This window comes from Amphiprion ocellaris, chromosome 20 (assembly GCF_022539595.1).
Source record: "Amphiprion ocellaris isolate individual 3 ecotype Okinawa chromosome 20, ASM2253959v1, whole genome shotgun sequence".
Lineage (NCBI taxonomy): Eukaryota > Metazoa > Chordata > Actinopteri > Pomacentridae > Amphiprion > Amphiprion ocellaris.
Window position 1 is genome coordinate 14,291,987 of NC_072785.1, and position 21,742 is coordinate 14,313,728.

General features: G+C 40.4%; 3 protein-coding genes across 4 annotated transcripts; 2 read left to right on the forward strand and 1 right to left on the reverse strand.

Moving 5' to 3' along the window:
- Nucleotides 1–61: 61 nt before the first annotated feature.
- LOC111565927 (cleavage and polyadenylation specificity factor subunit 3) lies at nt 62–7,980 on the forward strand. Its single transcript, XM_023266241.3, has 18 exons — nt 62–248; nt 357–420; nt 746–843; nt 983–1,111; nt 1,186–1,363; nt 1,475–1,564; nt 1,670–1,820; nt 1,988–2,163; nt 2,257–2,415; nt 3,109–3,255; nt 3,389–3,541; nt 3,661–3,769; nt 3,955–4,053; nt 5,339–5,433; nt 5,821–5,908; nt 6,087–6,153; nt 6,302–6,398; nt 6,495–7,980. Exons 1-18 carry the CDS (start codon nt 178–180, stop codon nt 6,594–6,596), a joined length of 2,073 nt encoding a protein of 690 aa, XP_023122009.1. The 5' UTR covers nt 62–177; the 3' UTR covers nt 6,597–7,980.
- LOC111565938 (dnaJ homolog subfamily C member 30, mitochondrial-like) lies at nt 7,233–9,124 on the reverse strand. The gene has a single exon (XM_023266265.3). The coding sequence runs from the start codon at nt 9,101–9,103 to the stop codon at nt 8,117–8,119; it is 987 nt and encodes a 328-aa protein (XP_023122033.2). The 5' UTR covers nt 9,104–9,124; the 3' UTR covers nt 7,233–8,116.
- A 1,193-nt stretch (nt 9,125–10,317) lies between these two features.
- Nucleotides 10,318–16,884, forward strand: si:dkey-13p1.4 (transmembrane protein 151B). 2 transcript variants are annotated; one of them, XM_055005519.1, is made up of 2 exons: nt 10,318–11,022; nt 13,543–16,884. In XM_055005519.1, the coding sequence occupies exons 1-2, from the start codon at nt 10,909–10,911 to the stop codon at nt 15,145–15,147; spliced, it is 1,719 nt and encodes a 572-aa protein (XP_054861494.1). In that variant the 5' UTR covers nt 10,318–10,908; the 3' UTR covers nt 15,148–16,884. The 2 variants fall into 2 exon arrangements, with proteins under 2 accessions (XP_054861494.1, XP_054861493.1); XM_055005518.1 differs by having other exon boundaries at nt 10,322–11,022; nt 13,540–16,884.
- The last annotated feature ends 4,858 nt before the right edge of the window (nt 16,885–21,742 follow it).

Here is a 21,742-nt window from a genome sequence, read left to right on the forward strand (position 1 = left end):
CACTAACGTTTGACTCGGAACCTTTGTTGCCGCTCTAGATTCTACTCGGCGGTATTTTGCACAAGCCGCCGGAAGTGTGCCGCTCCGAGAGGCCGCCCCTCTCCGTTCATTCAGCAATTTCAAGTGCAATATGACGGGATTTAATTTTTACATTTTCAAATTGAAAAATTAAAAAACATGGCTACAAAACGAAAAGTAGACATGATTGTCCCCGCCGAGGAAAGCGACCAGCTGCTAATTCGTCCACTGTGCGTTTATTTTTATTTTTTATGACAAGATTGTGTTTGTCCGTTTGTCCCTATAATAAAAATAATTACATATAACCTTGGTCTAAATGCTATTCTCTCATGTTTCAGGGGTGCTGGTCAGGAGGTTGGGCGGTCATGTATTATCCTGGAGTTCAAAGGAAGGAAAATTATGGTAAATATGAATCGTAACTCCGTGTTAATGTGTGATATACTGATAAAATCTATTTGTTCCTTTCCATGGACAAAGAATTCTAAAAAATATACTTAGACCCAGTAGCTTTCCTGTAAATGTTATTTATTATAATTAATGGCGCGTCAATAATTTTTGCTATGGTGGTCTATTTGAATGGAATGCACCATATGAATGAACAGGTGTCTTGCCAAAAACTGATTATAGTTTAAGTTAAGTTTTTATTCTGTCGCATACATGTGGCATACAGAGCATGATACAGAGTGGATTGTCCTGAATAAAATAAAGTCACATTTGTGTTTTACAGCTGGACTGTGGCATTCACCCTGGCTTGGAGGGAATGGATGCTCTCCCTTACATAGACTTGATCGACCCAGCTGAGATAGACCTGCTGCTCATCAGCCAGTGAGTGTCTTTTTCTCTTTTATTTGCTGCAGTGTCTGTCCTAAACTAATAGATTTTCTAAATTTTCCTGTACGAATATGACCAAGATAAGTCCTGCTTGTAATCTTCTCATCATTTGATGCATGTGCACTGTTATCAGTTTCCACCTGGATCACTGCGGAGCTCTGCCTTGGTTCCTCCAGAAGACCAGCTTTAAAGGGAGGACATTCATGACCCACGCCACTAAGGCCATTTACCGCTGGCTGCTATCAGATTACGTCAAAGTCAGGTAAGTACAGCTGTGCTTGACTTATGAGAAAACACTCTCTCTTGAGTTACATTTTAATCATTTTTTCTTTACAGCAACATCTCTGCAGACGACATGTTGTACACTGAGACTGACCTGGAGGAGAGCATGGACAAGATTGAGACCATCAACTTCCACGAGGTCAAGGAAGTGGCTGGGATCAAATTTTGGTGCTACCACGCTGGTCATGTGCTGGGAGCTGCCATGTTCATGATCGAAATAGCTGGAGTGAAAGTAATTTCTGTTTTTTTGAAGTATAATAACCTATTGTTATTCAGAGAGGTTGCTTTATAGAAACAAAATGTACTCACATGTGCATTGTCTGTGTTTTTCCCCATTCCAAAGCTGCTGTACACAGGAGACTTCTCCCGACAAGAAGACAGACATCTCATGGCTGCTGAGATCCCCAGTGTCAAACCTGACATCTTAATCATAGTATGACAAAAACAAACATGTTCATTTTAATTATATTACACCTCACATTGAACACTATTTTAAACAACTTTAAGGTGATCAACACTGTCATTTTTCTTTCTGCAGGAGTCAACCTATGGTACTCATATCCATGAAAAGAGGGAGGAGCGTGAAGCTCGGTTCTGTAATACAGTCCATGACATTGTCAACAGAGAGGGCCGCTGTTTAATCCCTGTGTTCGCTTTGGGACGGGCCCAGGAACTGTTGCTTATTTTAGGTTAGAAGTCACATTTGATTCGTTGATTCGGATGCTGTCATTAATTATTATCACAATATATCTCATGACAGTTATGATTCTCTATTTGCGTTGTATTTGAGTTGATTTTAAAGACAGTTTTCTCTCTTGCATCTTTATTCCATTATGTGTTTCCTGTTCTCTTGTAGATGAGTACTGGCAGAACCACCCAGAGCTCCATGACATCCCCATTTATTATGCTTCATCCCTGGCCAAGAAGTGCATGGCTGTGTACCAGACTTATGTCAACGCAATGAATGACAAGATCCGCAAGGCCATAAACATCAACAATCCTTTTGTCTTCAAACACATCAGCAACCTAAAGGTGGACAGTGACAGATACAGACATCCAGACTGTCAATTACCGCTTATCATGTTATAGCTGAATATCTATAACTGTGGTGTCTGTTCTTTCCAGAGCATGGATCACTTTGATGACATCGGCCCCAGTGTGGTGATGGCGTCTCCAGGTATGATGCAGAGCGGCTTGTCCAGAGAGCTCTTTGAGAGCTGGTGCACTGATAAGAGGAATGGAGTTATCATCGCTGGATACTGTGTGGAGGGGACACTGGCCAAGGTCAGAGCAAGACAGGACAGTAGACAGTGTATCTTAGCAAAAGCAGAGAGTTAATTTGAGACAAGGACAGATTAATTTGCTGTCCTGGACAAGAGTGCAGGTATTTGTGCAATTTTAGGTCATTTAAATTCAAATTCAATGTGTGTTGAAACAGTGAATGTGCAGAAGAAGTATCACTACAAAGAGCAACTCATTGGGATTGGAACAGCTATGATTACTTAGTTAACTGATTAATCGGTCAACAGATTCATCCAGCACCAGAAGAACATCAGCAGCAGCAAAATGATTAAAACTGAGATAATTTTTTCACCAGTTTTGTGAAATTTGATTCTTCAAATCAAATGATCAGAAACAACCAGAAAATATATACATTTCTGTCAAATAAGGTAACACCTACTAAATCCTTAACTGTGTGGCCCATTCTAGCAGCAAAAAAACTTCCATTTTCAACTGTTTTGATAATTGACTATGAGGCTTTTCTCTTTTTCTTTCTTGTATGTAAATTAACTGTCCTATGCTTTTGGACTGTTAGTCCGACCAAACCATCAAACTGAAGGCCTCCCATGGTGTCAGATTAAATGTAATGCCAGACTAAATGATTAATTGTGAACATAATGGGAAGGTTACTTGTTAATGAAAATAATCATTTAGAAAGTTACAGCCTTGTTTGTAATTATTGTTTACATTCGGCAGCACATCATGTCTGAGCCTGAGGAGATCACCACCATGTCCGGACAGAAGCTGCAGCTGAAGATGTCGGTGGACTACATCTCCTTTTCTGCTCACACTGACTACCAGCAGACCAGCGAGTTCATCAGGGCTCTCAAACCACCGCATGTGGTAGGAGAGGGAAAACAATCGTCATTTGCTTTTGTGTAAAATTATCTGATTTCTGTACTCTTCGTTTACCGGATTGTAAAGAATAACATGTTTTTGCTTTCTTTATTAAAAAGAGCTTCATATTTTTTGTCAGATCTTGGTACACGGGGAGCAGAATGAGATGGCCCGTCTGAAGGCTGCGCTGATCAGGGAATATGAGGATAATGATCAGGTTCATATCGAAGTCCACAACCCTCGCAACACAGAGGCTGTCACACTGAACTTCAGAGGAGAGAAACTGGCCAAGGTCAGACCACAGTCTTCCTCATTTTTGTCATCTACTATTTTTTGTTTTGCTGTCACCGCATGCTCCTTCTGACTGCAGACTGAAAGCTGAATGCAGTTACTGAACACGTCTCTTCACAGGTGATGGGCTCACTGGCTGATAAGAAATGCATTCAGGGTCAGAGAGTGTCAGGAATACTAGTGAAGAAGAACTTCAACTACCACATTCTCAACCCCTCTGACCTGTCCAGTAAGTAACTTAATTTCCCCAGTATTCTTCCACTGGAAGCACAGGACAACCTGAGCATTTTAAGAAATGGTTTTAGTTTGGTCATACTCCAAGCTCTGGTTCCTTCATCTGAGCTGATGATTGACTGAAATTAATGACTGGTATGACAAAAGAATCTATAATGACTTAATGTGTCTGTTCTGCAGCCTACACAGAGCTGGCCATGAGCACAGTGAAACAGACCCAGGCCATCCCCTTCACTGGACCTTACTCGCTACTCGTCTGCCATCTGAGGAACCTCACTGGTAAGACCTCCTTATATAATCATGTGCTCTGGGTGACTAGTGTAGTGGAAATCTCCAAAACCACCACTGGATGCATCAATAAACTAGAAAAACACTCAGACAGCGCAGTATTCCACCAAGGCTGTTCATCCCCCCATATGGCATTGTCAGAAATGCAGCATTTTTTTTTTTTTTTTTAAAGAAATTCAGCATTTGTTTATTAGTTACTGACGACCAGAAATCACAACAACATAGAATGTGGCCATTTAATATAGATGTACCCACAAACAAAATGACCTTGCGCTGAGCACAGGCGTGTGTTATGCATGTGTACGTTGTGTATGGATACCGAATCACGTGACCTAAATATGTAGCGGGAAGTGATGGGACTCGGAAACACCCCCACAATTTAATCAATTGTTCCTTGTATTATTTCCAACAGATAACTCCCGAGAAGTCCACAGCAGTTGATTTGTAGTAGGATCACAATCATGTGATCATCAGCAGGAAGCTGACGTAGTGTTCACTTGTTGTCATAGTTACAGTGACCCTGTGCCGCTATCTCACAATGATACAGAAATCTTTAAGAAATCCGTGAATCCAGACTATAAGCTGCATCGCTGCCAAAATCTAATCACTTGGTCCTTGTGTCATTTCTGACCTTCCCTGAAAATTTCATCCAAATCCATAGGTCTGTTTTTGAGTAATGTTGCAAACAGACAGACAGACAGACAAACCAACACCGATCATCACATAGGGAACCCCACCAGGGGCTTATTGTTACTCCACCATGTTCCTTGGCGGAGTAACAAAGTGAGTCAATCAAAAACTCTTGAGAACTTCTTATGTTAAAGGTCAAAGGTGTGGGATTTAGTGACATCTAGTGGTGATGTTGCAGATTGCAGCCTGTTGTCTCATGGGTTGCAAACTGCAACATCACTACAAGATGCCAACTGAAGACTTGCCTCACTTTCCCCTTGTAGGAGAACATTACCAGGAATTCAGTGTCTCTCATTGGCAGACATTTATGCACACATGCAAAGACATGGTTTGTTCATTATAAGCCCCAACTGTCCTCCTCCTGCAGTACAGCACAACAGTTTCTCACAGACTTCAGTCACTATCTGTTACGTTAGTCCTGAAAATACTGGTAGTAACTTTGTAAAATGACAGATTACTTTGTTTGGATTACTACTTCAAGGAAAAGGGAAGTTTCAATTTGTACATGCCGTATAATCATTTATGTAGAGTACAACTGTTTGGATTTTCCCTGAATCTGAGTTTACTAAACCTTGACTGTGATCAGGTGATGTGGAAGAGCTGGATGGAACCGAGAAGAACACTTTAAAGATCTTTAAAAACATCACTCTGATCCATGAGGCTGGCATGGTGCTGCTGGAGGTGAGACCACATTAACTGTGCTATACTGCTTTGTGTGATTCATATATTGACTGGCTTACCCTCTACTTTTGGTCCTGTCCAACATTTATTCATTTTTGTAGAAACTTATTCTTGCTCTTGACCACTTTTGTTCACTATGGATGCTCATTTCATGCAGCTGCTGTATATAGCGCTTCTAACCTACTGGCTTTTTAAGAGCTAAACCTCCAGTGAGGCTAAGACACATGGTGAGAACACAATGCTAGAAATGAAATGCTGCCAGATTATTGCTGCAGAGATGCAGATACAAGGTTTACAATTTAGATTTAGGCCCAGAGATGTAACTTCAGTGTTTTATCACTAGATGCAACTCATCCAACTAATATTTCTCTTGATCTCCTGTTTCAGTGGATAGCTAACCCTCTCAATGACATGTATGCCGATGCTGTCACCACTGTGGTACTGGAAGTCCAGTCAAACCCAAAGGCTCAAAAAGGTCAGTTTGGCCAGAAACTGTGTGCTTTCTTTATCTGCGTCATTCATTTTTTATAAACAGTACATATGTTTTATATAAGCCAATATCCTTTTCTAATATACTTACTAAAGAATACTCAGATGCACTGATTCTGGTTAATGCAGTGAATTAAGTGATCCGCTTTGTGTTTCATTAACAGTCATGGAGACTCAGAGCGCCATTATGGACATGGATGTCTTCCAAACCCGGCTAGAAGTCATGTTGCAGTAAGTTCTACAATATTCTATACTAATAACAAAATCATGTAAATGCATCACTATGAATAACATAAAAACTGTTACCGAAACCGTTCTTCTCAGACAAACACTTCAGTTGTCGCTGAATTATATTTCTGTGTCCTCCCTCTGTTTTCAGGGACATGTTTGGAGGAGAATGTGTGGACTTCAGTGATGGTAAAAACATCTGTGTGACAGTAGATGGGAAGACAGTTCACATTTGCTTGGAAACAAGGGTAAGAGGCTTTGAACCTGTCAAACTAACACAGAGAACAATACATTTGATAATATAATATAGGATTTAGTGACTAACTTCCTCTCCGCTTCACCAGTTGGTGTCCTACGAGGATGAATGCACAGAGGATGACTCGCTGAGAGAGATGGTAGAACTGGCGGTGCAGCGGCTCTATGATGCCCTGAACCCAGTTATCTGAGAACGGAGACGTGTTTGGTACCAGTTTGATTTTTAATGAAGAAGTCTCTCAGGCTTTATCATCACTGATTACTACGGAAAGACAATTTTTTACATATTTCGACAAGAATCAATGTGACTTCTATCAATGTAAAAGAATTATTGTGCTCTCTTACTAATTAGAGACAAAAAAAGCAGATTTGTAAGAGTGCGACTACTTTGTAAGCAAAGAAAATAAGCTATGTAGAGCGGTTTTCATAGATGTTAGTGTTTTTTAATGTAAGCACTTTTAATGTTGTTAATAAGTCCATTGTATTCGTGTGTAGATGTGCTGTAAGTTTGTTTGGAGTTTATTACTAATATGCACTGATTTAACCGACTGTGACGTGAACTGTGAATTTTTAAATGCACTTAATCTATGTGTTCATTGAATAATATATAAATGAGACTTCCAAAAAATATGTGCAGTAGTTTAATTTAATCAGTGGGTCCTTCTTTGGTAATTTATTTCCCTTTATTTGACACTTTAAGACCCATTTTTTGATATGCAACAATAGGCAATAGGAATTATGTGGCATAACAATTAACCATATGGCTGGGCTACAGTTATTTTCAGGTTTTAAATCAGTGCTAATAAAAATTAAACACCCAAGCAACATTTGTTTGGCTGTGCTCTGATAAGCACTGCTCATAAGTAATTTATTTATTATGCGTCTGGTCAATATAACCAGTGACTTTTACAATAAATATCATTAAAGGCACATTCTTTACAACAACCATCTGAGCACAACATTGCAGTTCTCCTAATGCTTTCAAGACATGACTCATCCCTTTCTGTCATTGCTATAAATATTTCATAAATAGCAATACATTAAAATGTCATTAAAACTTGCTTCACCGTTACAAATAATAAAATCTACCTGACACAGGGACTTTATGAAAGCCAAAGTAGTTGAACTGAGGTACTGAACGGTTGTAAATCAACCACTGAAGCCTCCTCTGTTGGCAGGAGATGACATGCTGACAACTTGTTGGCACAGTGGGGAGTTAAGAACTACAAATAAAGTGATAGAGACTGGACCACCAAGTGAAAGCCGGAAGAGGAAGAACTGTAAGGAGTGAGTTGCATTTCATTTTTAACAATTATTTAAGTAGTGTATTCATAGAGTGAGACAAAAATCATTGCTTTGTAAGTATGGCTGCTCACATGCACATTCAGGGCCACAACACACAATCATTTCCCTGCCAGGTAACAGGGATAAATGGAGATTACATTTTGTGAAACTGGAAGTGACATCTTCAGACTGCTTGTTTTGTTTGTCTACAGCCTTGATGTCAAATATATCAACGTTACAATCACATAAAACAAATAAAACCATTGGTTCTTGAACATGCCGATTTACCAATCAAGTGAGTGACTGATTATTGCAGCTCTATGAGTGTGTTTTATCAGGTGGTGAAGATTCAAAGGATCCGCAGCAGATTCGTGTTAGTGTTCAGCACCACCACATCCTCCAGCTTTTCCCCTGCACATCAGCTTCATCACTGTCTTAAGCTCAGTATGATATAGATGGCTGTCACCATCAGCAACCCAACTCCGACCTCCGTCATCTTGCCCAGCTTCTTGTCTCCGGCTGTCTCCTGCTGCTTCCTCAGCATCTCCTCTTTGCGGACTCGGATGTCTCTCTGTCTCTGCAGCTGCTCGCTGTAGTGAGACCTGAAAAACTCGTCGAAATCAAACATACCTCCCTGGCTCTCTCTGCCCACCACAGAGCGCCTGCTCTCGGCTTGTGGCTTCCCTGAGGCCTTGGCGGAGGGTCTGGCTGTTCCAGTGAGGTCGGACGCAGTCAGCAGTCCTCGGTCGTATTTCTTGCGGAGGCCCTTGTTCCCCAGAACCGTGTAGGCCTCGCTGATCTCGGAGAAGCGGATTGTGGCCTGGTCGCTTCCGGCGTTTCTGTCCGGATGGTAGATGAACGACTGCTTGTAGTAGGCTGTTTTTATCTGGGCTTGAGTGGAGGTAGGTGACACCTCCAGGATTTCATAGTAGCCTGTTTTGGTTTTGTAAAGAGGCTCGGATCTGGTTCCGTTACCGCTATAAGCTCTGGTAAACAAAAATTGCCCACAATACAAACTACAGGTGCTCTGCTGGCTGGGGAAAGTCCGCCAAAACTTCACACAGCTCCGGGTTCTTTCTGTAATTTCTACCCGTGTGCTGCTAGAAAGTGAATACTGTTTGAGTTGGACATAGGAGTAGTTTTCAACATTTCGGCGTCCCTTTCCAGCACCCAGCTGTGGTTGTACCCTTGTGTAAGTGTCCTGTGAGGCTCCAACAGTCTCTCTGTCAGCAGCATTTTCAGCCCCACAAAGTCCGGCGGTTTGGATGTCACCCAACAGAAACCCCGCTGATAAAGAAGAGGCCTGTACTGCACTTTTCCTCTGTTTGCTGTGGGTCTCCGGGAGGTAGCGGTTGTATATTTTGTGTGCAAAGTGGTGTACTCCTCTTCCAAACCGCTGCCTGACCTCGGCCATTATTCCAGAGACACACACTGGTTTCCGTGTAGCTGAAAGAGGCTCGTCAGGCTGCAGCGCCCCCAGCGGCGAAGAGGAGAAACTACAACCAAAGAGGACTGCAGAGGACAACACCAGACAGTTTTTACATTTAACAAAAGATTTATGCACATGCGTATTTTGCTTGAAAAATCCTCTGACCACATGTTTTGGTAACACTTTATTTCGTTGGTCTGTTTGCTTCTCATCATTTTCTAATAGTTTCTGAGGTGGTTTCCTTGGGAATACTGTTATTTAATACTATAAATAAATCATTTTTTAAATGAGCATTTAACTGTTTTAACCGTATATTTTAAACAGTTTGCTGTTATTTTATTCTACTTGATTTTTTCCTATTTTGTCGAATTGCAGATAATAACTCGTGAAGTCACAGTAATAAAGATGTAAATAATGTCATAAAAATAGTTTTTTACATATTTCTTAATTAATAATTTGTGCGTTTGCAATGTTTAATCATAAAATTACACCGTTTTTGCTGTATTTAATATAGCAAAAAAAATTGCATTGCTTAAAATATATGTATATTGTGGATTGGGGAAAAATGGTTAAAATCTAATATTATATGTAATATCAAGTTAAATCACAGATAAAAACATCTATCTATCTAGCAATATACTTGTGGTACAACTTGTCATACCTGCTATGTTTTTTGTTTGTTTTATTGTAACTTGCAACTACATTATTTGCATTTACATTTTTTTTAATTAGTTGCTACTGTGTGCTTAAAGATGGGATTTTTCATGATAGCTTAATTTTTTTCATATTTCAGCTCATCCATGATCAGAGACTATTTTATCTACTTGCCAGATATTGCAGTTGCTGAATCGATGAAATAATAATAACAATGACTGTGAAAAATTCTAGCTTTATCTGCAATATTTCTTGAAATATTGTAGTTCAAACATATTTTTCAATTTCAATGTGGGAAAAGATGCATTGAATTGGACAACGTAAAATGTTTCTTTCGAAAAGTATAGCAAGCTACATTTTCAGAGAAATCTTTATCAATATCTGTATTTTGTATTGCAAAAAATTCAGGCAAATCAGAGATGGTCAAGTAGAAACTGTTCAGAAAAATGGATTATTTGAGATGACCTTATAAGATATCCCATGCATGTAGCATGTAAAAAGTCACAGCTTTTATTGTGAAGAACAGTGAAGTGTTGTGTGTTAACCGGATCTGCAGTGTTCAAGTGCTACAGCCAAACAGGTCCTACCGACGTTTCGGAGCCAGTGTCCACGTTTGTAAGTGCTATGGTGGTTTTTCTGATATTTTTTCGACTTTAATGCACAGAGAGAGTTAAAAAAAGATGTGGGGAACAAAGAGGGGGGACATGCAGTAAATCTGTAACCACGATGTGGAATCGATCCAGGGACCGCTGCGGTGGGGGATTTTGAACCCAGTACATGGTTCAAAACAGAGGTGATTTTAGGTGATAAAGGGTCGCATTGGGTAACTGCAAATGCTGATTACTGGCGTGTAAAAAAAACAAAAAAACAAAAGCTCCTCGGACTCCATCATGGTGAACCTCTGCTGCCTCTGCTGCGGTGAACTCCCTCAGCTCCGCCCCCCTCCGCCCAGCCAGCCGGGAGCACCGCGGGACCCCCGCTCTGCACAGCAGCAGCAGCCTGCTGGCTCCGGCCCAGACGCTGTGGGGCTGCTGGGGGCGCAGACAGGGGGAGCAAACGGAGGGATATCCAGACCGAAGCAGGTGAAGAAAAAGGAGTGAGCTCGGCATCTCTCTCTGACATGCGAGAAGTGCAGCATGCTCTCTTCCGATCAGGACTCTGCGGAGGACACGGCGACCAGCGGTCCTAATGATGCTGAGGGAGAGGAGCTGGAGGAGGACTCACCTGCTGAGAGTGATGCCCCGGAGGAGGTAGGTGCAGACATGACACAATTTTTCATTTATTTGTTTTTGTCTGTTTGCATTAGATAAAAACACAAATGATAAGCAATAATTAGTTGTGAGCCATACATTTATTGTTCCTCTTATGCAACACAGAAGGATGCAAGTTTCCTTATCGCTACTTACAATTAATATTTAGTACAAGTCAATGCTGATGTCACTGTATTTAGATTTCTGTGCCGTTGGCTCACATGAATTCTCTTACATCCTCTCAATGCCATCACAGTGCAGCGGCTTCCACCTGCAGCCAAACAGCATCTCTGTTTGCTGAAATGTCACAATGGTGAATTTCACAGAGTGGCAGTAGACTCCAATGATGTGGAAAGGTACTCTAAGGAATAGATTCGGCACTCGGAAAGAGTTGCACGGACCAGAAATCATGTCTAGCTAAACAATTTAGTTTTGCAAAGCCCTACTTTTGTGTAAGTCAGTCACAAGTTTGCTTGCTTGTGTCTGCATTTGTTTCACCACGCCCTGTGTAGTTATTGTCATCAAGTAATCACTGCGAATCCCTCTGGGGGAATATGCAGTTTGCAGCCAGACGTGTACAGATAGTAAGACTACACGGGCCACTTGTGCAGGGGATTGTGCCTTCTTCTTCTGTGCATTATATTTCCTATTTAAATTCAACCATTACATTTAGTTCTGCTACATAAAAAACTATTCAGGTAAGACCAAGGATGCACAATGAGGATTTATTGCCATCCCATCTGATGCTTTTATTTATGAATGGGGTAACCTTGACCAGAGGAGGTATTTCAAAGCGGACATTACCAGAAAAGTACTGTAAATAACTGTTTTAATTTTATTTGCACCTTGCATATTGTATTATCACAATATCATTTTGAAAAAAGCATCATTGAATAGATGTTTTTCAGGTAAATGAGTTCAATCTGCACGTTAAGTCTGCAATCACGAGTCCTGGACTACAGAAAAGTCTGTTCTCTCTGGTGCACAAGAATTGCATCCCTGTTTCCTCCATAAATAACTGAGGTAGAACCGGCAGTGTGTGACATCCCCACTCCTGTGTCAGTGCAGTAATGGATGGCTGGTTGTCAGCATAAATCCTTTCACTCCATAAAACACTGGAGGTAGTCAACAACAGAGGATGTCATGTGGAAGAATGTCACCACAAGAACCAGACAAAAAAACATGGTTTTTAAAAATACGACTCAGAAATCTTGATAAATCCCCCGACAGGATGTCGTCAAATTAATCACAATAAAATGCTGCTGCCCTGGTTTGGTCTCTTTATGCATGAAGGGACACGCGCTGGAGCTTCTTTTACTGTTAGCGCCACTAATGAAATAGCCTTCAGCCAGTGTCTTTGCTGAATGGGACCATTTGACTGCTGGTTGGTATTGCGAATGTGAGCACTTTCTGCTTCTGTGTGTCTGCCCTGAGCTGACCAGCCAGTCCTCAGCAGATAGAGCAGAGTAGTAACGGGAAGAGAATTCACAGAGTTTACTCAGGTAAAAGCTGCAATACTACAGTATAAAAAATTTTCCATAGCAAGTCAAAATCCTACATGCAAAATATCACATCAGGAAAAACAATAAAATGTGCTTAAAGTATCTCAAATAAAAGGGCAACTGTGCAGTACAATAAGGTTAAAGTACTGTTAAGTGGTTTAATCAATAGCAATTTGTCATTTTAATCAATTGATGGTATGGTTCAAATCAATTCTTCCAAGTAACTAACAGCTATAAGGGACATAAATTAGAGTTAAAAGTGCAAAACTGTATTGTGAAATGTAGTGAAAGTCAAGTGTGAGTAGCTTAAAATGGAAATGTTCGAGTGAGGCACAGATTCTTCAAAACTGCGCTGAAGTTAATGTATCTAGTTATGTTCTTTCACTATGTGTCATATCAGAAAAGGCAAAAAATTCCATTTGAACGCTAATGTCATGTTTTATTCTGCATGGATTCTGTTCAAGGTACATATTGTATTCTATGTAAAGTTAGGCATCATCGTAAACTCATACATTGTGTTGTTAAAGTGTCTCCATTACATGTTTTTTGTATTAACTGGCTTATTTCTCACGATAAAATCTGCTCTCAGTGCAGTTCTATATGAACAATCAAACAGTACATATTTTTAAAAATGTTTTCAGTGTTTTTTCAGTAAAGCATCAGCACTTGGATTTTAAAATCTACAGTTTGAAGGTGTCTATTAGTGTGATGTTAATGTGATAACTTTAAGCTCATGTAACATAAGTGAATTTAATTCCAGAGACAGATGTTTGAAAACACCTCTAATATCTATCTGATGCTTTGACGCAGCCTCACGGGGACACCATGCGATTTAATTGAATTCCACCGAGCTTTCTTTAGTTTGATTTACTTTGTGCTTAGGTATGGGAAAGCTCTGCAATTTATAGCGCTGCCACATTCATTTGCATTTCTGCTGCAAGTCATGAAATCACCGGCATGTTCAAGGGGTTCATTGCTCTAAGTGCTTTTTTCTCATTACTCTCTCTCTCTGCAGCAGCGTCCAGTCCAGCAGTCCCTCGGTGCTTGTGTCTGCAGGGAGTCCCATTGGCGCTGCCTGCTGCTCTCCCTGCTCATGTACAGCTGCTTGGGTGTGGTTGCCTGGTGTCAGCTGACCCGTGTCACCAAGATCAGCTTCAACTCGGCCCTCACTTCCTCCTTCACGGCCTCCTTCACCTCCTCGCTGCGTGGGGCCTCCGGGATGGGCGTTGGGGGACACTCAATGATCTACCATGACAGCCCCTGCTCCGACGGCTACATCTACATCCCCTTGGCCTTCCTGCTAATGCTCTACGTGCTGTACATGGTGGAGTGCTGGCACTGCAGAGCCCGGAGTGAGCTGCAGTGCAAAGCAGACGTGGACAGCGTGTACGAGCGGGTGCTGCGGATGCGGCAGGCCCAGCCTTGCATATGGTGGAAGGCGATCAGCTACCATTTTGTGCGACGGACTCGGCAAGTCACTCGGTACCGTAACGGGGACGCCTACACCACCACACAGGTGTACCACGACCGAGTCAACACCCACGTGGCGGAGGGCGAGTTTGACTTCAGCCACTGCGGAATGAAAGATGTATCTCGTGACCTCAGAGGCCTAGAGGGGCATCCGGCAACTCGCCTGCGCTTCACTAAGTGTTTCAGCTTCACCGAGGCAGGTCCAGAAAATGAATACCTCAACCAGAGAGCCAGGTTCTTCTCTGAAATCGAAGGCTTGGATGATTACATGGAGGCCCGGGAGGGGATGCAGCTGAAGAATGTGGACTTCAGAGAAAACCTGATTGCCTATGTGGACCCGGACAGGATGCCTTGGTACACTTCCCAGGTTGCCTTCTGGCTGGCAGCTCTGCTCATGCTGTCCTGGCCTCTTAGAGTGCTCATCGAGTACCGCACTGCTTATGTGCACTACCGCATAGAGAAACTGTTTGGGTTGGAGTACATCCACAGCAGCCCCTCTCCTCTAGATGAAGACAGGAATAATACTACTTGTGTTATTCCAAGAGTGGACACGCTGGACAGCACTGAGATGGAGTGGCACATACGCTGCAACCGCCAGGTGATTCCCAGCTACTCGGAGGCCATGCTGATAAACATGAGCACAGCAGACTCTACCTCCTTACAGGACACCTCGTCCTCCAACTGCGTCCTGCTGGACGGCAGTCAGACGGCTCAGAGCTACGGAGCTCTCCAGAGCCAGGACGACTGCGAGCAGTGCAGCGATCAGAACGGACGAGGAGCCGGAGGAGGCAGGAGGAGGACCATCACCAGCTCCAGCTGCTCCTCCATCTTCTCCTGCCGAGGAGCGCTCCTCCACTCCCACCTCTCCTCGGACACGTCTCGCTTCTCCCTCTGCCGCATGTACGGCTCCCATCGCACCGTGGCTCTGTGGAGGAGCCGCAGCAGCAACCTGACGGACCCCTGCTGCGCTGATGAGCAGTGCTGCCGCTCCGACTCCAGCCAGCTGGCTCTCAGCGACAGTCCGCCAACCTACAGAGACGCCCGCTTCTTCCCTGTTCTCATTGTGCATCGGTCTGAGGGCAGCGAGGACGGGAGGGAAGTGAGGCGGTATTACGTACGGAGAGGGTCGTCGTGTGTGGAGACGGCTCTGTGAAGGACTAGAAATAAGACTAAGATCATGCCACTGAAAACTGAGGGTGTCGCTGGGTTGGTCACTATGGAGATTTATGGGTGAAATGTACTTTTTCAGGAAATTTCCATTGTAAATAAAAAATAAAACAAACTTAAATAGAGTCTTTTTTATCAGACTTTCTATTTTTGAACACAGTTTCAAAGAGTCATGGTGTTGAATTGTGCATATATATGGGTTATTCCATCTCAGATCGCCAGGAGCCTGTAGCTCAACCATCTCTGATTTGCTTAAAACTTTTTTTTAATCATAAACTATAGCTCTTTAACATATTGACTGTGAAACTTTAGATTGATCTACCAAGTAATTTCTAAGATACGTTTAAAAAATGGCTCCCATTTTCAGCAAGTTTTTTCCCATATTGGAATTTAATGCTACGTTTTAACCATAATATCTCAGGAACTTATTCACGATAAACGCCTAAAAAAATTCACTGTTATTTCTAACTATGCCACTAATTCAGAATCTGGCTGGACAAGCAGATCAAATAGAGTGCGATTATGTCTGAGTAGAATTATGAAAAAAATGAAAGCTGTCATGAAAAGTCTTGTCTTTGACTAGGCAAAAACAGAAGAATTGATAATGCACAAGTCAACTGGTGATATATTCTGAACAATATGCAGCTACAAGTCACAATTATGCAAAACAAAACAGAATTCTTTTTAATATGAAATACTTGGACACAGAAATGGGAAAAAGGCATTTTAATTTCTGAATCAATGGTATGATGAGAAATAACAGTTAATGTTTTAGACTTTTCTCTTTAATAGTTCCTTATGCCAGACATTGCCTTTCAAATATAGCCTCAGATTCTGAACTGAACCGAACTGAACTGAAATGAACTGAAGATTTAAATGCAGCAAAGCGTGTGCTGAAAGCTGACATAACTATCTCAAGAAGTGTTTGATATTTGAAGTTCAAATTTCAACAATATCTTTATAAATATCCATATTTTATGCTCTAAATTTTTCAGGCAAATCAGACATGACAGAGGCAAAAATTGTTCTAAAACTTTAATGATTTCAGATGGAATAATCCAGATGTAGTTTCACCAGAGTGTCTCATGTAAACATCTGTGACTGTGCCTCATCACATTTTGTCATAGTCTCCTCACTGCATGATCTGAAGAATTCCTACTGTTTTCATCACCTGTATTCACCAGAAATGTTTCATCACAGGAGTCAGGACTTGACCAGTTTGTACACACTGGTCCTGTATGTGTGTGATTCAGCTGTATGGATAAAACTGATCCCGTTAGAGGCATTTATAAGAGGAACACATGAAATATGAAAAGCTGCATGTGGTTACCAAATATATTTTCTATTAGTTGATTAACAGACTTCAAGTGAAGACCAAAGACATGAGTATTTTATTTTTGTATTTTTTTTTTTTTTAAACATACAAAAGAAAATAAATGATGACGGGTCTGTGAACTGGAGAGCATGGGTGAATGTCAAAAAAAAAGCAATAAATGCATATCTGAAGGATCACTGCATAATTTAAAATCATTATAAAGTGACCTGCAAGCTGTATGAATCAGTTTACTCATAGGGGTTGAAATGCATAAAAAGAAAACAAACAAGAAAGCTACATGGCAGAGAGTGGATCTGTTCTCTCAAAATATGTGATTAAATCTGGGAAATCGTAAAGAATCGTCTCACTGACACAATTCATTTTTTTAAATAAAATGTGACAAGCAGATGTGCGGTACGTTGTTAAAGTTCATTATATGGGCTGCTTGGGTCCTCACAGTAGAAGATGAGAAGGAAGGGAGACCATCAGAGTAAAGTTTTTGCTGTGATCACGCTGATGCAAGGCGACAATGTCACACACTCTCAGTCTCACAGCTCACTGGTACGTCTGCTGTCCTCAAGTGCAAGTGCAAGCGAGGAAACGCTAAAGATAGTTTCAGGATTTCGCTACCAATATCACCAGAGGGAAGAGTGGTACGAACAAATAGATAAGCCGGTCATGCCACTTAAACTGCTGTGTTCCTTTGTAAATACCAAGCTGAGGGGAAGTTTTTGATTTAACTCATCTTTTATTGTGTCCCCAGTTATTAATGTCAGAGACTCCAAAAGACGTGATCTGCCATTTTTAGATAAAGCTATAGCTAGATATAAAAGGAGAATTGGGTATTTTAGAGCATGAATCCCATTTTAGTGTATTTCTTAGTTTTGAAATGGCAAAAGTGTTTATGTTGTGGCAGTGACAAGTGCAAAGGAGAGAAAAGACAGAAAATTATCCTTAAAAAATGTTCAACCTGTTTGACTCTCTGTAATGGAATTAGTCAAATTATTTATATGTAGTGCCAATAGTGTGCAAGAGTAAACACAAAAAAGAGCGCAATTTCAAATTCCAGAACCTGAAACAGATGTTACAAGGCAGAAATTGGTTGGCGTTATAGGGTGATATATTGATTTATTGAATAGCCCCAATCAGTGTAATATTACAGGGTTATTGATGCATTAATCCCTTAGCAGCGCTTCATTGTTGTAAGTTGAGGTAGTTTATAACACTGAATCCTTATTATAAACACTTATGTATTGTTGAGCGTGTTCATTATTTGAGATAGAAGACAAAATACTTCTCTCCAATTAAGCTGTTTATTTTGTAAATATCAGTGTCTCAAAAGAATCTTGTACAAGGATCTTTTCTGTTTGGAACAGCCTCCCAGAAAAGGATAAAGTCTGGTATGAACAGAGCATTTTATTCAGTGTGGTGAAATGTGATTGGTTATAGAACACAAACATATAATTCAAATATTGAAATGTGATTGGCTAAAGATGGGGATAAACCGTGGTTTAGACTTAGTTCTCCTATTAGTTGGTGCACAGATATGTCCATATCTCTTTGCACACGATTCAGTCCCACGAACTGCACCCTGTAAGAAGAGCCCTCCTGCAAATTTTTTCCTGCTTTCTACCAGTTAGTATTAATCCATTGTTAGCTGAGATGTGATGCAGCCATTAGTGGTATCACGTAGAGAGGATGCAGGTGTCCCCTAGGGAGGATTATTATGGTTTTCGCCCTCAAACAACCTTGAGTTAGCAGTTTCAGTAAAATTACTGGTTACATTATAAGAAGATAAGAATGTGCTGTGTATCAAGGCCAAAACTCTATCTTTGTTAGTGTGTGTGCATGTGTAGCAGAAGCTGTAACTTTCCGGTCTGACCTGTCTGTGTCCATCATGTATTTAACCCTTCAGAACCTGGGGTTAATAATGCTCTCTCTCTATTCAGGTCAGCACAACTCATACATTAATTACACAACAAATGGTTATTAATATCAATATTGTAATACTCATAGGTGATATCAATTTCAGTGTTCAGTTAGTAGTACCTTAAAAAATAAGTCCTAACAGTATGCAAATATGATGTTCAAATTATTAACTTTTTCACCATCAGGAAAATAGTAGTTCTTTCTTTCTGCCGTCCACTAGATGGCCCTATTCCAAAGGACTAGTTCTCATGTTTATCTGCTATGAGCTTCGACTCATAGACTTTGTAGAGTCTGTACATAGACTGTAAACATGCCTTTGGTTACAAGAGAATTTTGAATTTTAAACAAGCTTTGCATTGAAATTAGTCAGTCACTGAATAAAAACTACATGACAATGTTGTCATTGTAATGTAATCCACTGGATTGCAAAAATTAAATGTAAGCTAAATACTATTAATTCAGAGTCGCACATCAAAAATGTTGCACCTTTAAAACAATTGAGACACATAATTGTGATGTTTGATAATACATATATTTTTCTCTCATAACATCTGAAAAACATTTTGAATGCAAGTAAATTTTATTTCATCTTTTATGGTAGGTTGAATTTAATTTCCCTAACAAAAGCAGCGTGAGCACAAAATACATGATCGTGTGTATTCAATAGCATTTTAATCAAAACCCACATGGACACTTCCTCAGAATGTTCAATACAAAGACATAAAAACTCCACCAACCATGAATCATCTTTAAAAATTAAAATAAATAAATAAATAAAATTTTACTCAAGTCACTATGAACAAAACTGGCAGCTTGGTAGCCAAAGAGGACTAATTAACTGTAGTATACAGTATCATGTAAGCTGCCTCAGAATTATAAAAAATCCCCACATTTTAAAAATGTCATCAAAATGTAATCAAGTAACTCTTGACAGTGTATCTATAATCTATCTAATTTATTTAATTTTATTTTTCCCTTTTCTTTTTCAAATGTATTGTGGCCTGATTAGAGTTACTGCTACAGCCCCTAGTGGCTGGGGGCCTTCTTGTTCTGTGGTGGATCCTTGTAGCCTTAGTTTGAGGAGATGGTTGTGCTGACTTTTGTCTACATCTGTCTGAGGAGCAGCTCCAGAGCTCACCTGTTCTCAATTAGGGATGGTTGATCTGGAGTTCCTGACCTTCCCTGAAGCCCTCATTCTCCTCCCCGCCTCCTGTTGTGCCTGATTGGACCACCACTCAGTTCCCTCCACCTTCATCCAATCCAGCTGCAGCAATCACCACACCTGGGGTTTAGACCTGCAGCCTGTGATGACCCTGTGGTCATCTTGGGGGTGGCTCTAGTAGTTTGTGTCTATTGGTTGCTACTTAATGTAATCAGGAGAACCTGTGACGTCCAGGGTGTTCCAGGGTTACTGAAGAGCTCTCTCTCTGTAGGTAACACACACCCTGGTTTGGTCGTGGAGTTTTAATTTTTCCTTTGGGATTTGGTTTGCGTTTACAACACCTGCACAGACATGATTCACGCATTCATCACACACACCACTGGCTCTCATAAAATGTTAGTTTGATTTTAATTTGATTTAAGTTAATAAAACAAGCTTTAATTGTTATACTCTTCTGAGGCAGGTCACAATAAATGGGGGCTTGTTTGGGATTTGAACTGGGGACGTCATCGCACCCAAAGCATGAATCAAACCGCAGCACTTGGTATGACCTGACTCAGAATTAAATGGCCCCAGCAGATGAGCAGAAACACCTAGAATAACAAATCTTCCTTTATTAATTTAAATCATAGCCAAAACCACATGGGGGTTATGAGAGTCAGTTGTGTGTGTGTCTGTCTGTCTGTCTGTGTGTCACATGCCCAGCTCACAGTCTGGACCAGCGGTGTCAAACATGCAGCTCACGGACCAAAACTGGCCCGCCAGAGGGTCCAATCCGGCCCGCGGGGCAACTTTGCAAAGTGTAAAAATTACAGAGAAGACCTTAACTATAAATCGTAAATTTATAAAACTATAAATTTAAGATAATTTCTAAACCATGACAAGTTGTTTTGATCATAAGGTGAGATACGAGATTGCTCGTTATTGTTTTGTCATTGTGTCTCATTTTTGTAATATTTTGTCTTCTTTTAGTAGTTTTTAAATTTTTTTTTGTCTGGCTTTTGTTGTTTGTCTCATGTTTTGTTGTTTTTGTTGTTTTGTTTGCTTTTTGTCTTATTTTTGTCATTTTGTGTTTTGCTTTATTCACTTTTTTTGGAATCATTTTTGTCGTTTTGTGTTTTTTTTGTCTCAGTCTATTTTTTTGCCGTTTCGTTTCTCACTTTTGTCATTTTTTTGTCAATTTTTTTTGTCTCTTGTTTTGTTTATTGTTGTCTCATTTTTTGTCATTTTTGAGTCTCATTTTTTTAATATGTTGTCTTTTTTGGGGTTTTTTTTTGTCTTTTTTTGTCTGATTTTTGTCATTTTGATCATAAAGTAAAATGCTATATTATTCAGTTCCAGATACCTGTGACTGAAAGTTTTGTGCTTTTGTAGATAAACTATGATCTGTAAGTTGTATTGTGTAAATGATAAACTGAAGCATAATATTGTTGAATTTGAATTTATTTTTCATAAGAAATTTCAGGTTGTTCATATTGTTTTGTAAAAAGATATTTTATTAAATATGAACATTTTCAGAACGTACTTTTTTGCACTAAAACAACGGAAAAATTTGGAGTTGTAGTTATTTATAGGCTATTATGCTCTGATTTTACTGGTGTGGCACACTTGAGATCAACTATGATTCATATGTATTTGGAATTCTGAAGCTGGCATCATCCAATATTTAGATCTGTGGTCTGGATTTTCGTGTAAATTAAGCATTTTCAGACAAATAATACTCAATTTGCATATTTAAACATGGATTTTAAGAAGACCTGTGGTGTCTCAACAAGTGACTAAAGGGCCACTTATTCATTAACACTAAGAGACATCTGACAGTCTTCATCAGTGAACTGAGTTTTCTCCGCAGTATTGGAGATAAATGGAAGGGCATGAGAGACACTGATTTAAGATTTTTTTTCTCTCTCTCTCTCTCTGTGTCTCTCTCTCTCTCTCTCTCTCTCTCTGTCTCTCTCTGTCTCTCTCTCTCTCTCTCTCTCTCTCTCTCTCTCTCGAGCATTTAAAGTGGAGCCATGCCAAGCTGTCACTGATTGTCCCCTGAGTGAGGCCCTTAACCCTTTTTGCTCCAGGGGCACGTTATCATGGTTGACCCGGCACTCTGACCCCAACTGATTTTGTGAAAAGGGAATTCCACAGTGACACATAAAGGCTTCTTGTTCTTCTTTTAAGGCA

Coding starts and splice junctions, on each gene's coding strand:
- si:dkey-13p1.4 (XM_055005518.1), top strand. CDS start 10,909: ATGCTCTCTTCCGATCAGGACTCTGCGGAGGACACGGCGACCAGCGGT. Junction 11,023..13,539: donor AGAGTGATGCCCCGGAGGAG/GTAGGTGCAGAC, acceptor CTCTCTCTGCAG/CAGCGTCCAGTCCAGCAGTC.
- LOC111565927 (XM_023266241.3), top strand. CDS start 178: ATGGCTACAAAACGAAAAGTAGACATGATTGTCCCCGCCGAGGAAAGC. Junction 421..745: donor TCAAAGGAAGGAAAATTATG/GTAAATATGAAT, acceptor TGTGTTTTACAG/CTGGACTGTGGCATTCACCC. Junction 4,054..5,338: donor CCATCTGAGGAACCTCACTG/GTAAGACCTCCT, acceptor GACTGTGATCAG/GTGATGTGGAAGAGCTGGAT.
- LOC111565938 (XM_023266265.3), bottom strand. CDS start 9,103: ATGGCCGAGGTCAGGCAGCGGTTTGGAAGAGGAGTACACCACTTTGCA.